This window comes from Antechinus flavipes, chromosome 2 (assembly GCF_016432865.1).
Source record: "Antechinus flavipes isolate AdamAnt ecotype Samford, QLD, Australia chromosome 2, AdamAnt_v2, whole genome shotgun sequence".
In the NCBI taxonomy this organism is placed as follows: domain Eukaryota; kingdom Metazoa; phylum Chordata; class Mammalia; order Dasyuromorphia; family Dasyuridae; genus Antechinus; species Antechinus flavipes.
The window spans coordinates 651,036,554-651,049,739 of record NC_067399.1 but is presented as its reverse complement, the minus strand read 5'-3'; the positions used below and the strand labels follow the sequence as shown (position 1 = coordinate 651,049,739).

Genomic DNA, 13,186 nt, shown 5'->3' with positions numbered 1-13,186 from the left:
TTAGTTTCCTCCATTGTGAAATGGAGATAATGAGATCACTTCCCTCCCAGGATCTGTCCGTTAGGATCAGTGGATCTCGGGTTAAGAATCTCTTGGCTAGAGGGGATCCAGGTCCCTTTCAGCTTGGAATCAATGGTCCCGTGCTCTGTTATCCAGATAAATATGCTTCTCACTGAGCCACCTCAATTCCGTTTTGGACGGGGAGTGTACAAATGATATGTAAATTAGAAAATAACCCCCATGTCTCTGCATTAAGAGAAGAAACGGACACCTGAGAGTCAGCGAGGAAAGAGGTGGCCCGTCACCTTCACGTAAATTACTACCATTGGGGTAGCCGGGTGCTCAGTGGATGGAGCACTGGCTCTAAAGTCAGGAGGTCAAGTCTCAGACACTTAACACTTCCTAGCTGTGTGACCCTGGGCCAGTCACTTAACTCCAATTGCCTCAGCAAAAATAATAATGGTAAAATACATCGCTGCCATTTCCTGAGATCAATCCCCGAAACAGGCCGACGTCCTGTAACGGAGGCTGCCCATGACTGACTGTCTGAAGGCATGTCGGAGCCCACGTCTCGCACAGGGACCGCCGCCCGTGACCATCTAGGACATAACAACTGGTGCCGGGCCGGACCTGGAGCCCTGGGCCTCCCACCTGGACTCCCTTCCACTCTCCCCTCTCCCCCTCCCCCCCAGTGTCTATACAGGAAACATCACGGCCAGCTTTCAGCCCAGCGCCTGGAGCTTCCTCGGCTCAGTGCCTGGGCCCAGGGAGCACTCGTTGGCTACTATCTTTCTCAGGAGGCCGGACGGCAGCCGGGCGCTCCACTGACCCCAGGGATCAGCAAACATCTCTCTCTGCTGGCACCCCTGCCTGGACCCGGCTCCGTCCCATCCCAGAGGAGAGATGCCTGGGAGGACTGGGCCTGATTCTGGGTGGCCCTGGTACATGCCGGGCGCACAGCCCAATCACTGGACCTCGCTGAGCCTCAGTTTCTCCATTTGTAAAGGGCCTTCTTTTCTGGCTCTGAACCAAGAGTCTCCCCATCATCACATCCCTTTTAAATAAACTTAAGGTTTGCAAAACACGTTTTTTTACAACTGTGAGAAAAGAACAGTTGAGCTCCAGAGAAGCCCCTCGGACTCCCAGTCAGGGGGGGCCAGAGGTGGGATCCAAATCCGACTCTCCTCAATCGCTCTTCCCATCACCTATCCCACTCAGGAGGACCGGGACTCCGCCCACGGGGACCCTGCCTCTAATCAGAGCTGCCCTCGGTCCCAGCCCGTCTGGGAAGCCCCCGACTCACCTCGGACCAGTTGCCCACTTCCCAGGAGGCCGGGCAGGGGTTGTCTTCATTGCAGGGCCTGGTGACGTCTGGCTTGGGCGTGGCCCGGCAGTCCTCGGGGCGAAGGGCCCGCTGCTCGTCCAGCCCCACGCTCTGGATGCAGAGGACGGTCCTCAGCGCCAGGCCCCCGGGCCCGCACGTCCTGCTGCAGCTCTGCCACTCTCCGAACCACCACCTGCACGGGAGGAGGGCCCGGGGCGGGGCCACAAGCAGCTGAAAAGCCCAGCGTTTAACACCCCCTCGCCCCGTGTCTCCCACCGCCCTGCTCCGCCCGCTCACCTGCTCTTCCCACCCGCCCCATTCCCACCTACAAAGCAGAAACCTGAGGCTTAATTACCTGGTTCTCCCAAGGTCAAAGCGCAAATAATGGCAGGGCTGGGGCTTCAACCCACAGCTTCTCCTCCTCTCTCTCTTTCACCCCCATCTTCTCCCCATGTCTGTTTTTTCTCTCTACTCTCTCTCACTCCCCCCCCCCTTCTCCCCATTCCTCCTAACCTTGTTCTTTCTCCTACCCCATTTCTCTGGCTCTCTCCTTTTCTGCCTGAGCGGAGTAAGCCAAAGGCAGCCGGGGCCCTCCTCCCTTGGCCGGGTCTCACTGCGCCCTCCCGGCTCCCTCGCCTTTTCTGCCCTTCCCCTCCCTCTCCAGGGGCGGGCCTCCTCCCTCCCTCCATTTTTCAGTTCTCCTTCTTTGCTTGGTATCCTTCCCCGCTGTAAGTGACCTCTCCCCTAACCCCTGGCCCAGTGCCCCTCCCTCGGCCTATCTCCCCTCCGAGTCACCATTATTCCGGCGCCCGCCTCCCCCCCATTAAGTTCCGAAGCCGAGGACCCGCCATCTCTCTCTCTCCGCATCTCCCCTGGGATGGGCAGCCCGAACATACTAAGGGCACGAAGTTTAACTGAAGTCATACAAAGGGAGAGTCCCCCTAAGGGGAGTGATTAATGGGACCCGCGGGAAGGGGCAGGCGGGGAGGCTCCTTCCCCGGCTCAGAGTCACAGAATTCCGAGTCGGAAGCGCCCCTCGGGCGTGGGGGAGGGGTCCGGGGGAGGGGGATCACCTGGCTGGGCAGGGCTGCTGGTTACAGGGTTTCTGCTTGTCGTCCGGCCTGGTCAGGGCGTCGCAATGCCGCTCCTCCACAAGGCCCGCCAGCTTCTCCACGCAGTGCACGGCCTGCCTCTGCACCCCTGGGGAGGACACACAGGTGCGTACGGCGCTGGGGGGGAGGCCCGCCCACCCAGCCCTGGGCACAGCCAACGCCCCCCGGGGCGTCCGCCAGGTCCCTCCCGGCCTCCCTCCGTGCTGCGAGAGCCCGTCCATGGGCCCTACGAACATCCTCACCGGCCCGTAGTCTCCCCCGTTAGTCTGGGAGCTCCCACACAGGAAGCTCTGTTTTTTACTTTCTCTGTATCTCTAGAACTTAGCACAATGCCTGGAGCTATGTGCTATGGAGCTTTTAAAAATAAATAAAGTAATAAATATATAATATATCCCCTGGGGAGGCTTCTCCTGAAGGAGAGCAGACTCAGGGGGCACGTGTCAAAGGCAGCTAGGAGGTGTCTGACTTGGGATCTGACCTCCATGCTGGCCAGCTATGGGATCCTGGGTGAGCTACGTGACCTTTCTGTGCCTCAGTTGTTCTACCTGTACAATGGGTATGATAATATAATGATCCACCTTCCAGGATTGGTGTTGAGGATCAAATGAGATGGTTTTTGTAAAGTTGTTTTTTTTTTTTTTTTTTTTTGGAACAGTGCTGGGAATATAGTAAGTTTTTGATAAATCCCTCTTTTTTTTTTTTTCTTTGTGTCTCAGTTTCCCTTTGCAAACTTTAAAGGGCTATAGAAGTGCTAGTTATTCTTCTTCTGATAGTTGTCTTCAGGCATTTGAAAGGCTGTCTCATGAAGGGGTGGGGGTCACATTTGTTCTGTGTGGTTCCACAGGGTAGAACCTCAAAGGGTGGAGGTTCCAAAGAGACAAACCGAGGCTGGTGATGAGGATTCCTAACGATAGGAGCTGTCCACAGGCAGGATGGGTTGCCTCCGGAAGCAGAGATCCCCCTCATGAGAGGTTTTCAGGTAAACGCTGTCAGGCATCTTGTGGATGGAAGGCTTGTTCAGGTAGGACTAAGGTCTGTCTGTGTCCTAGAAAGGCTGGGAGACTCGATAATAGCTAATAATTTTATTATCCTTCAGTCATTTTTCATTTATATTCAACTCCTCACGACCCCATTGAGTTTTCTTGACAAAGACACTGACATGGCTTGCCATTTTCTTCCCCAGCTCATCCCCCCCAGATGAGGAAACTGAGGCAAAAAGGGAGAAGTGACTCGCCCAGGGTCACACAGCAGAAAAGTGTCCGAGGCTGGATTTGAACTCAGGTGCTTAATTAGAGCTTGAGAATTCATTCAAACCTGAGGATGCTCTGAAAGTCACCGAATATTCTAATGATATGACTGATGAATGAATGAATGCTTTAAAACTAAGCCTTCTGGGAGTAGCTGCTTGGACACAGTGCTCTGCAAGTAGCTTCTGCCTGCCCCTGTACCTTTGGCTCCTGAAGGCAGAAAGCAGTTTTCCTATCAGATTAAGGGCTCCCCTTGTACACATTAAGAGTCTGCCTTCAAGGAAAGGACTCGGCTGCTCACATCAAGTGGAAATGCACCCCAGGCTCTCTAGGATCTGCTCCCAGATTGTCTGGGAAAGCTGGGAATAGATTTATATTTATATATAAATATATTTCCTATATATATTATATATTTTATAACATATAATTAGTTCTGTGCAGATGATGTATTCAGTCTTCATGTCCTCCTTCCACTGATCTTCATGTGCTGCAATCTCTGATTCTCTCCCAGTCTAGGTCCTTCTCCACTCCATGAAGCCCCACGCAGAGCCTTCTGCCACGTTGGCTCGATGGGCCTGGGAACGGGGGGCAGGGTTCCCGCGGATTCCCCGGAGGTCCAGCCTTTCCATCCCGGCCCAGTTTGGGGAACACTTCCATCCAAGGGCCTCGGAGAGCCTGCCTCCTTCCTGGGGCCCTTCCTGTGCCCCCGGCTTCTTCCTGGTGCTGATCTCACCTCCAACACCATCCTCCCCGGCTGACCCTCGCCCAGAACCGCTGGCCCGCTGGAACCCAGTGGTTCGGATTGGCTGCTCTACGGCCTTGCCCATAAATGTGACTGTTTAAATAGGAAGCATCTGCTCAAAGACTCAGAAGTCCCATCAGGGTCTGGTTTCTATAATTGGACTGTTGTTCTTTTTTACGAGGGAAACGCTCAGGATGACCAACACCACTTCCTTTCCGTTATAAATACGGCTTCGCCGGAGCGGTGGAAGGCTGCTGTTCCAGTCCCAGCTCTGTGACTTCCAACCTGGGTGATCTCCCACCCATTTCTCCCACTCTGGATCCATTTCCTTCTCTGCACACGAGGAGGTTGTACATGGACTCCTGCCCAACACTCGGGGGCAAACGGTCCCCCACAGGAAGCGCCCCGATGGTCTGTGACATCTCCCCAGCCGGACCCCAAGGGCTGGACACACACACAGGGGCCCTGTGGCCGGAGTGGCTGAAAGATCTCCGAATTGCGTTTTGACTCAAGTTGGACAGTTCGTAAACATTTCCCAAACCCCGTGAGCAGCAGGAAGTCCTGGGAGGTTTCTGAGAATCAGATAAAATGTCAGACCTCTTCTCCCTCCCGACAGCATCCCACTCGTATAGTGTCCCTCCCTCTCTCTCAGTGTCTCCCTCTCCCAGGATAGCTCTTCCCTCTCTCCCTCCTTCTTTCTGTGTTTCTCGCTGTTTCTGTCTCTCTGTGTCTCTGTTTCTGCCTCTCTCTCTCTCCCCTTTTCTCTCCTTACGTTCCCATGCCTTTCCCACAGTCCCACTATTCAGGAGTGACTGTGGCCATTGGGCATCTCCTAAAGCAGTATCCGAGGCAGGGTCACGGTGAGTGGCGAGACCGCAGTGACTGGCACAAAGATGCTGCCAAATGCTGGGTCCCGGCCTGCGCCCCGACCATGGCCACGAGACCTCACTTGGCCCGGGCCGGCTGCCGGCCTTGCTCATGTCAACAACACTCCGCCCCCCACGCGAGGGCCGCCCTGCGTTGACCTCCTGCTGGGGAGGAAGAGGTCGGGATGGGACGGAGCTGAGGCCGGCTGGAGCACGGAGATGTGACACGGGGCAGCTGGGGACCAAGGGGCTCTGTGGGAGAAGGCCCGGTCCTCCCAAAGACCAGATTGGGGGGGCACAGAGTTGGGGCACGGGGCAGACAGGGGCAAGGAGGGAGGGGACGCCAGTCTGAGCTGGATGTGGAGTAGGGGCCACCCTCGTCCTGGGACCTGGAGCCAGGCTTCTGGAGCTGAACTACAGCGCCCGTTAATCTTGGGGGGATGAGGTGAGGACCTAGGGCCTGGGAGAAGAAGGGAGCCAGAGCCTGAAGGATGAGGATTCAGTAACAAGAAGGAGGAGATGGAATCATTTTAAAGAGATAAATTCTAAGAAATTGGGACTCGAGTCACATGAGTTTTGTAGATGGAAACCAACAGCAGCTTCTCTCAAGCTTTCTCAACCAACAAGCATTTATTAAGCACTTACTGTGTGCTTGGCGCTATGTTGGGCGTCAGGGAGGCAAAGGGCAAACATGGAAGTCTCCATCTCGGGGGGAGCATCCCCGGTGACCCCAGAACTGCTGGGAGCGGAGGCTGCGATGCTCAAGACCAAAGTGCTCACATTCCCATTTGCACAAATACCACTTCCAAGTCCAGAAGGATGGCGCACTGGGTCTGGAAGATGGGACTTTGGGTCTCACCTTTTTGTGTGTATCAGGAACCCACCCTGGTGAACCTTATGCCTCCCTGCCTATCTCAGATCTCCTTCCCAACCATCTCTTGTCCGTCCTTCAAGGCCTCTCTCAAAACCTCCTTGATCTAGGAAGCTTTCACCTTCAGCCATCAAAAATCATGACATAGAGCTGGAGGACCTTAGAACCCAGTCTACGCTCTTCATTTACAGATAAAGAAATGGGTTCAGTGACTTGTTCAGTGTCATCAGGCAGTTACTGGTTAAGTTGGAACTCGATCCAACCAAGGAGCAATTATGCAGTGCCTACTGTATGCCTGGACCTGTGTTAGGAACTGGGATCCAAATACAAAACTGAAACAATCCATAATCTCAAGGAGAGAAGACCTTCGGATCATAAGACCTAGACCTGGAAGAAATGGGGGAAGCCATCTGGTCCGGCTCTGCCATTTGTAGATGAATAAACTAAACTCAAGGAGGAGCAATTTGCCCAAGGCTTGAACCAAAGAACCAACAGGCATTTATTAAAAACCTACTGTGTGCCTGTATCTGGGGGCTGGCCAAGAAATACAATAATGGTGATTTTAAAATAGTAACAATAGCTAGCATTTATGTAGCGCTTTAAAGACCACGAAGAACTTTACCTACATCGTCTCATCTGATCATCACAACTCTGAGCGGTGGGAGCTATTTCTACCCCCATTTTACAGAGGAGGAGAATAAGGCAAGAGGGTCCCACAGAGTAAGGGTCTGAGGCAGTGTATGAATCCAACAGCCAGCCACACCTAGAGACAAAAGCTCGATCTGCACTCTTGGAGGGCTTGCGGTTTCCAGGGAAGGAATATTTACGTCTCTAAAGCCAGGAGGCTTTCCAGGATCTCATGCTGCCCCCAAAAGGTTCTCTGAATGGCTGGCATGAACAGTCGCCTTTGGAGTGGACCCATAATCGGCCCAACTGGCTCAAGGGGCTGAGACCCCGAGGGGCTGAACGAACCCAGAAGCTCCCGGGAAGTCCGCGCTCTCCTCTCCCTGACTGAGCCTGGCTCAGAGTCCTGAGTGCGGCAGCTTCCTGGGTGGGAGACTGTCCCGAGCCACTCGAGTGACAGCCCATCACAAGCGAGCTTCCCCCAGCTGCTCAGAGGCTGAGACGGAGAGGGGGAACCCCCCCCACGATACCCCAACCTTCAAACACAACGTCTGCGCAGCTGGTGCCTGGGAAACCTGACTTTGCTCGTTCTCCATCCAGAATACCCATCATCCTCTCCTTCATTGCCTCTTGGGGACTCTTGTGAAGGCTAATCTCCCTCAACATTTGTGTAAATGATCTAGGCGGGTGACAGCTCATCCCCAAGGACCCTTCCCTCCGAGCCGAGAAATCTGAGAGATGCTGGATTGGAATAAGACCTGAGCCAAGCCCGATTTGCCTCATGGGTCTTAATGTCTTCAGCTATAAAACAAGAGGGGGTCGGGCCCCCGGACTCTCACCTTCCAGCCCTCGAGTCCTGTGAAATAGGCCCAGGAGGCTCCTCCGGAGGTGGTCCAGCTGCCCCCTCCACCACTGGTTATCTCAGGACAGTAGGGGTCTGCCCCGTGCCCTCCTTGCCCCCGGCCCGGGTGTCTTACCTGTGCCGCAGGTCACGGTGCATTTGGTCCAGGAGCCGTATCGCCAGGAGAACTCGGGGGGCTGGATCTCGTTCTCACTGTCTGCCTCCCTCCGGATGGTGTACTGGTAACGCACCCCAGGATTGCTCTCCTGGAACAGCAGCTGGAAGGGGGAACCGAGGCAGCGGTGAGAGTGACTCACTGCGGTGCCCAGGGGCTTGGAGTGGCGGAGAGGGGGCTCACACACGGGGTCAGCCACGGGGGCCTGAGGGCATCCTCCAGCCGGAGCCCGCCCCCTCGGCCCTGGAATGTTCTCCTCTGGAGCCCCAGGTGGTGAGCAGAGCCGGCTTGGCTGGCTCCCGGCGGGCCAGACACTTCATTAGCGAGTCAGGGGCTTCCTCTCCTTTCCCCTTGTCACCCCCGGGTCCCGGCTTCATCAGCTCACACCCAGATGGCCGCCAGCTGGCACCCGTCCCTAATCTGTCTCTCTGTCACTCCTCACTACTCTGGCTCGTGGGTCCAGAGTAAGGGGCTTCCCCTCACGGGAGGAGTTGTGTGTATAGTGACCCGGGTCAGGCTTGAAGAAAGGGGACGTAGTTTAGAATTTACTGGGTGGCTGTGGGCAAGTCATCTGACCGTGTCTGCCTCAGTCTCCTCATCTGTAAAACAGGAGTAATAATACACATATCGCCCACTTCACAGGTTTATATGAGCCTCAAACAAGATAACGTGGCCAAGGCAACATAAACCTTAAAAGGCCTTACAAACAACAAGGTCTTTATATAATAACTGGATAGCCCCTTGACTGGGCAACTGTACGGAGGATCTTTGCTGCAGAGAATTTGTTGCTTCCCTTAAGATTTTATTCGAGTCCCTCTCCGTCTTTGTACATTTGTGCATTTTCAATGACAAGCATTACGTTTTTTTCTCTTTCCTCTCTCCCACTGGGAAGAAGAAAAACAAAGTCGGGGCAGCTGGGTGGTGCAGTGGCTGGAGCACCAGCCCTGAAGTTGGGAAGGCTTGAGTTCAAATCTGCCCTCAGACACTTAACCCTTCCTAGCTGTGTGACCCTGGGTGAGTCACTTAACCCCAACTGCCTCAGGAAAAACCAAGTCCTTGTAACGAATACTGAAAGTCACCAAATTGCCCCGGCAGTTGTGTCCATCTCCTGCCCCCTGAGCCCACTCTCCATCGTGTGGTGGCAGCAAGTTTCATCCCTGACTCTGGAACCGTGGCTGGTCCTTGCACCCCCTTCTACACGTCTGCCACCCTTCCTGACCCCTCAGTCTGGGACCCCCATCCTCCCTCGCTACCTCCCATCCGGTCTGCCCCCATATATGCACGGTTATCCCCGGAGAGGAGGGAAGGCTCTCGAGGGCAGGGACCCTTTCAGTTGTGTCCCCGTGCCCGGCGAGCTGTCGGGCAGCCGCGCAGTGGGTCAGCAGCAGCCTGCCATCAGTTGTTGTTTGGCCCTCGTTTGCAAGGACCAGGGACCCAGAAAGGCGAGTTCTTGCCTTGCCCGGGAATGGGACCGCAGGGAGGGAGGTGCTGTGAGCCCGGGCTACCATCTAAACCTCAGTTTGATTATCTGTAAAATAAAAAGGGAAGTTCCTCGTGATCCTTCCACCTTTCCTCGCCGAACACAACTGCAGCAAACTCTCATCCCTTCCTCTTGCTTGCTGGGGAGCTCTGGGCTAGGTCTGGATGGTCGCCCGGCCCTCGGAGCCCCACGGCTCGATGCCCCTGAGTGGCTGAGTGTGGAGGGAGGAGGGGGCCGCTCCAGCCCTGCTGCCCATGCCCACATCCTGCTGTAGCCGCCCAGCTTCCCCCACCTGGCCCCGGAGAAGGGCTCCTGGGGGGAGGGAGGGACACAAGATGAAAACATCTGGGGCCCAGCTGCTATCCGAGGCGGGAGCGTGCTCCTTCTGCCCTGAGGGAGCTGGGGAGGGAACGGCCGGCCCTCTGGCCCGCGGGGGAGGGCCGCTCCAGACCCTTTCACGGACCCTCACAGGACCCTCAAAGGTGGGAAGTAGGACGGCAGAGCCGGCCGGGAGGGGGAGACGTTCGGAGGCCAGTCCCTTCTCCCTCCTTTATTTCCATCTGCCTTGGGCCAAGATGCGACTTCTCCAGGAAGCCTTGGTTTTCCCACCCAGGCAAATGAAGGGCTGGATTAGACGGCTCCTTCCAGCTCCAAACCTACAGTGTATGTCCTTGGACACCATCTGGTCCAACCCTGCCGTCTGAAAGAGGAGAAAGTAGGTCTAAGGGGGGGTCATGTCACCCAGTCCATAGTGGCGGCGGACCCTCAGCTCTCAGGCCGGCGTTCTTTCCCCCACACTCCTGCCTTCAGTGGGAGGCCCGAGCGGCCCCCGCAGCGGGGACCGGGGACCGGGACAGCGCCCCAACAGGCAGGGCCTTGTACCCCAGTGCCCAGAGCTGCTGCCCCGACGGGCACGGACTCCGGCCCTCTCTGGGGGCTCTGCCAGCCGCCCGAGAGTCATTTACTCATTCACCCAAGGACTTAAGTGCCATATACATGTATGTATTGCATATTCCTATATATATTTATATTCCAGGAAAAATATATGTATGTATTAGATAGAGAGATAAATTAGAGCGATAGATTGGTAGAGAGGGAAAGAGAGACAGACAAACATACACACAGAGACAGAGACACAGAGAGACAAAGAGAGACAGAGACAGAGAGAGAGAGACAGAGACAGACAGAGAGAGAGATGCGGACATTCTCGGCACCGTTCTAAGTGCTGGGGACGCGGAGTCGAGGACCGCAGCCCTGGTCCCGGAGGACACCGTCCTATCGCTCTGCAGAGGGGTTTGGACGCCAGGGCTTGTTAGGGTCTTCCTGGAGGGCGGCTGTTTCCCACAGAGGGCGGGCCCTGCTTCCCTTGGCTATCATTCTGAACCCAAGACACTTTGGGGAAGTGCAAAGCCAAGCCAGTGCTCGCCAGGGCACAAGATAACCCCGGGGGAGGAGCGCCAAGGGATGATCCGATCTGGGGCTTGACTGCGGGGCTGTTAAATGAGGCTCTCTGGGCCCAATTTGTTACTTTCCCATGATCCCTCACTGGGAGGATCCAAACTGGGCAAGGGTCCCCGAGGGTATCTCAGGGAACCATAATGAGGCTTTTTTCCTGCAGAGCAGGGTAGCCCCCAAATTAGCCCTGGGATAGGAATGAAGCATGTGAACCTGAGCTCTCACTCCCACTTTACAGAAAAGGAAACTGAGGCCCAGAGAAGTTAGACACTTCCCCCAGAGTATATAGATAAGTGCTCAGGATACCAATGCAGGCCTCCTGATTCCATCTGCCCATTCCCCCATGAGTATTCTATTATAAGACTTCTACATGTTTAGAAACCTAACATTCTTGCGCTCTGTAAAAGTCACATATCCTTTCATTTCTAGCTTACAGTCCTTTAAAAAATTCACCCTCTGGCTCAGGTGCCCTGGAGGGGCAGGAAGGGGGGAGTCAGAGCTCAGGTCAGAACACACAGGATATGTCCATAGCCTTTTACACTTAGTCTCTTCCTACTAGTATGTGAGCTCCTTGAGGCTCTGGGGACTGATTTCTGTCTGTTTGTATTCCCAGAGTTTGTATATGGTGTCTGGTATACAGTAAGCACTTAATAAATGCTTGTAGATGACTGACAGTTGGGAAGATACTGGACTTAATGATGGGAAATCTGAATGCAAGTTTTCCCTCCACCACTTATTACCATATTATTGTGAATAATTCATTTTCCCTCACTGAGCCTCAGTTTTCTAATCTAGAAAATGGAGATGATACTTTCCCACAGGACTTGAAAATTCAAAAGCACTCTAGAGATGGAGCTGGGTCCCTCCCCAGGCTGAGAGATCTCCGAGGAGAGCTTGTGTCCTCTCCCGAACTGGGAACTGCTCAAGATTAGTGGCTACGTCCCCTCCAACATGACGCACAGAACAGGGTACCCCGATCCGGGGTGCGGACATACCTGAATCCAGATGGGCTCCCGGGTGGGTCCGGGGGACGTGAGGTTTTCCCAGTTGCCGTTCCTTTCATACGTGAAGGTGGTCCCGGCTACTTTGTAGTCCCCGTTCCACTGGATGGTCCAGCCGCCGTTCAGGAAGTACTTCTCTGGATCCTCGCTCCTCAGCGCCAGGAAGTTCGCAGCCTCAGCCACCTCCTCGATACGGATCTCTCTCGCCCCTGCTGGGATCAGCCCGATGTCCACGTACCCTGCAAAGGGTTCAAGCGTCCCCTGAGCCAAGCAGAAACCGCCTAAATGCCCGCAGGTGGGGGTGGTCTTGGCTAAGACCCACGAGACTGATTTCAGTCCTATTCCATCCTTTTCCTCTCACCGGAGGAAGCCTGAAATCACTCTCTCAACTCTCTCTGAAGGTTTTGATCCCCGGTAAAGGGCACGTTTCTCAAAAATTCTAAACTTCGTGACCATCAACAAAAGGCAGACGAGAATTTCACAAACGACTGGAAACAACACTCGGGACTTCTGTAACGCGTGGTTTGTTTTTTAAAGTGCACGTTAACCCTCCTGCCCCATTCGGCCCCTAGGAGCTGGGGCCCAGAGGAGAGGGAGTGGAGACACAGGGAGAAGTCGCCGGCTCCAAGCACGGATCCCAGAGGGGAAGATTAGTTTCCAAAGAGGGGAGTTTGAGGTCAGGACGAGGTTGGCTTTCTGGCCAAGGGCATGGCTGACCGTGGGATAAAATGGAGCAAGAAACTAGGTTTTAAGCAGAAAACTAGTCTTCAATACAATCTTTGACAAGATGATTAGAAAGCTAGAGAGAGGATGGAGTGAGAGATAAATGGAAAATGGAGAAAGAAAAGGAAATAGATGGAGAATGTGGGCGCCTATGGAAGCCCTCTTGGCCATTTAGTAAGGATTTAAGATCATGGATTGAGGGTTGGGAGGGATCTGCTACACAGCAAGTTTGCAGAGGTGAGACTGAAAAGACCTGGCAGCTCCCTGGATGTGGGAGGTGGGGGAAAGGCAGGGTCACTGATCTGGAGAGTTTCAGCATAGGGGACTGGAAGTAATAGGATGGTCTCTTGAAAAGGGCCGAAAAGGGAGTATGAGTTTAGTTTGGGTCGGTTTGAGTGAACTGATGGCAAGATATCGACCTGAACATGGCCACCAGATGAAAATGATTGAGGCTGGTCATGTAAATATGGAAGTCATCTGCAGAGAGTGATAACGAGCCAGAAAAGTGAACAAGAATGAAAAAACAACACAGGAAGAACTGAGGAGGAAGCTGACGACACAGCAATAGTAGGAGAAAATGGACCCATGAAGGAGACTTAGAAGGAACAGATAGAGAGGAAAGAGGAGAAATCGAGGCACAAAAACCAAGGGAGAAGAGAAAACCAAGATGGAGAAATCACAGGGAAGAACTCAGAGACCATCCGGTCCAACTTTTCCTTTTTATA

At 54.4% G+C, this 13,186-nt stretch overlaps 1 protein-coding gene across 1 annotated transcript in view; it reads right to left on the bottom strand.

The window, feature by feature from the left end:
* The window catches only part of ADAMTS7 (ADAM metallopeptidase with thrombospondin type 1 motif 7), a 154,774-nt gene that overhangs the window by 31,475 nt on the left and 110,113 nt on the right, over nucleotides 1-13,186 (bottom strand). The window contains exons 15-18 of the mRNA XM_051982405.1: nucleotides 11,733-11,977; nucleotides 7,764-7,905; nucleotides 2,398-2,524; nucleotides 1,304-1,517 (exon numbers count right to left, since the gene is read on the bottom strand). Coding sequence (XP_051838365.1) covers nucleotides 1,304-1,517; nucleotides 2,398-2,524; nucleotides 7,764-7,905; nucleotides 11,733-11,977 — 728 coding nt within the window. The remainder of the gene's footprint in view (nucleotides 1-1,303; nucleotides 1,518-2,397; nucleotides 2,525-7,763; nucleotides 7,906-11,732; nucleotides 11,978-13,186) is intronic.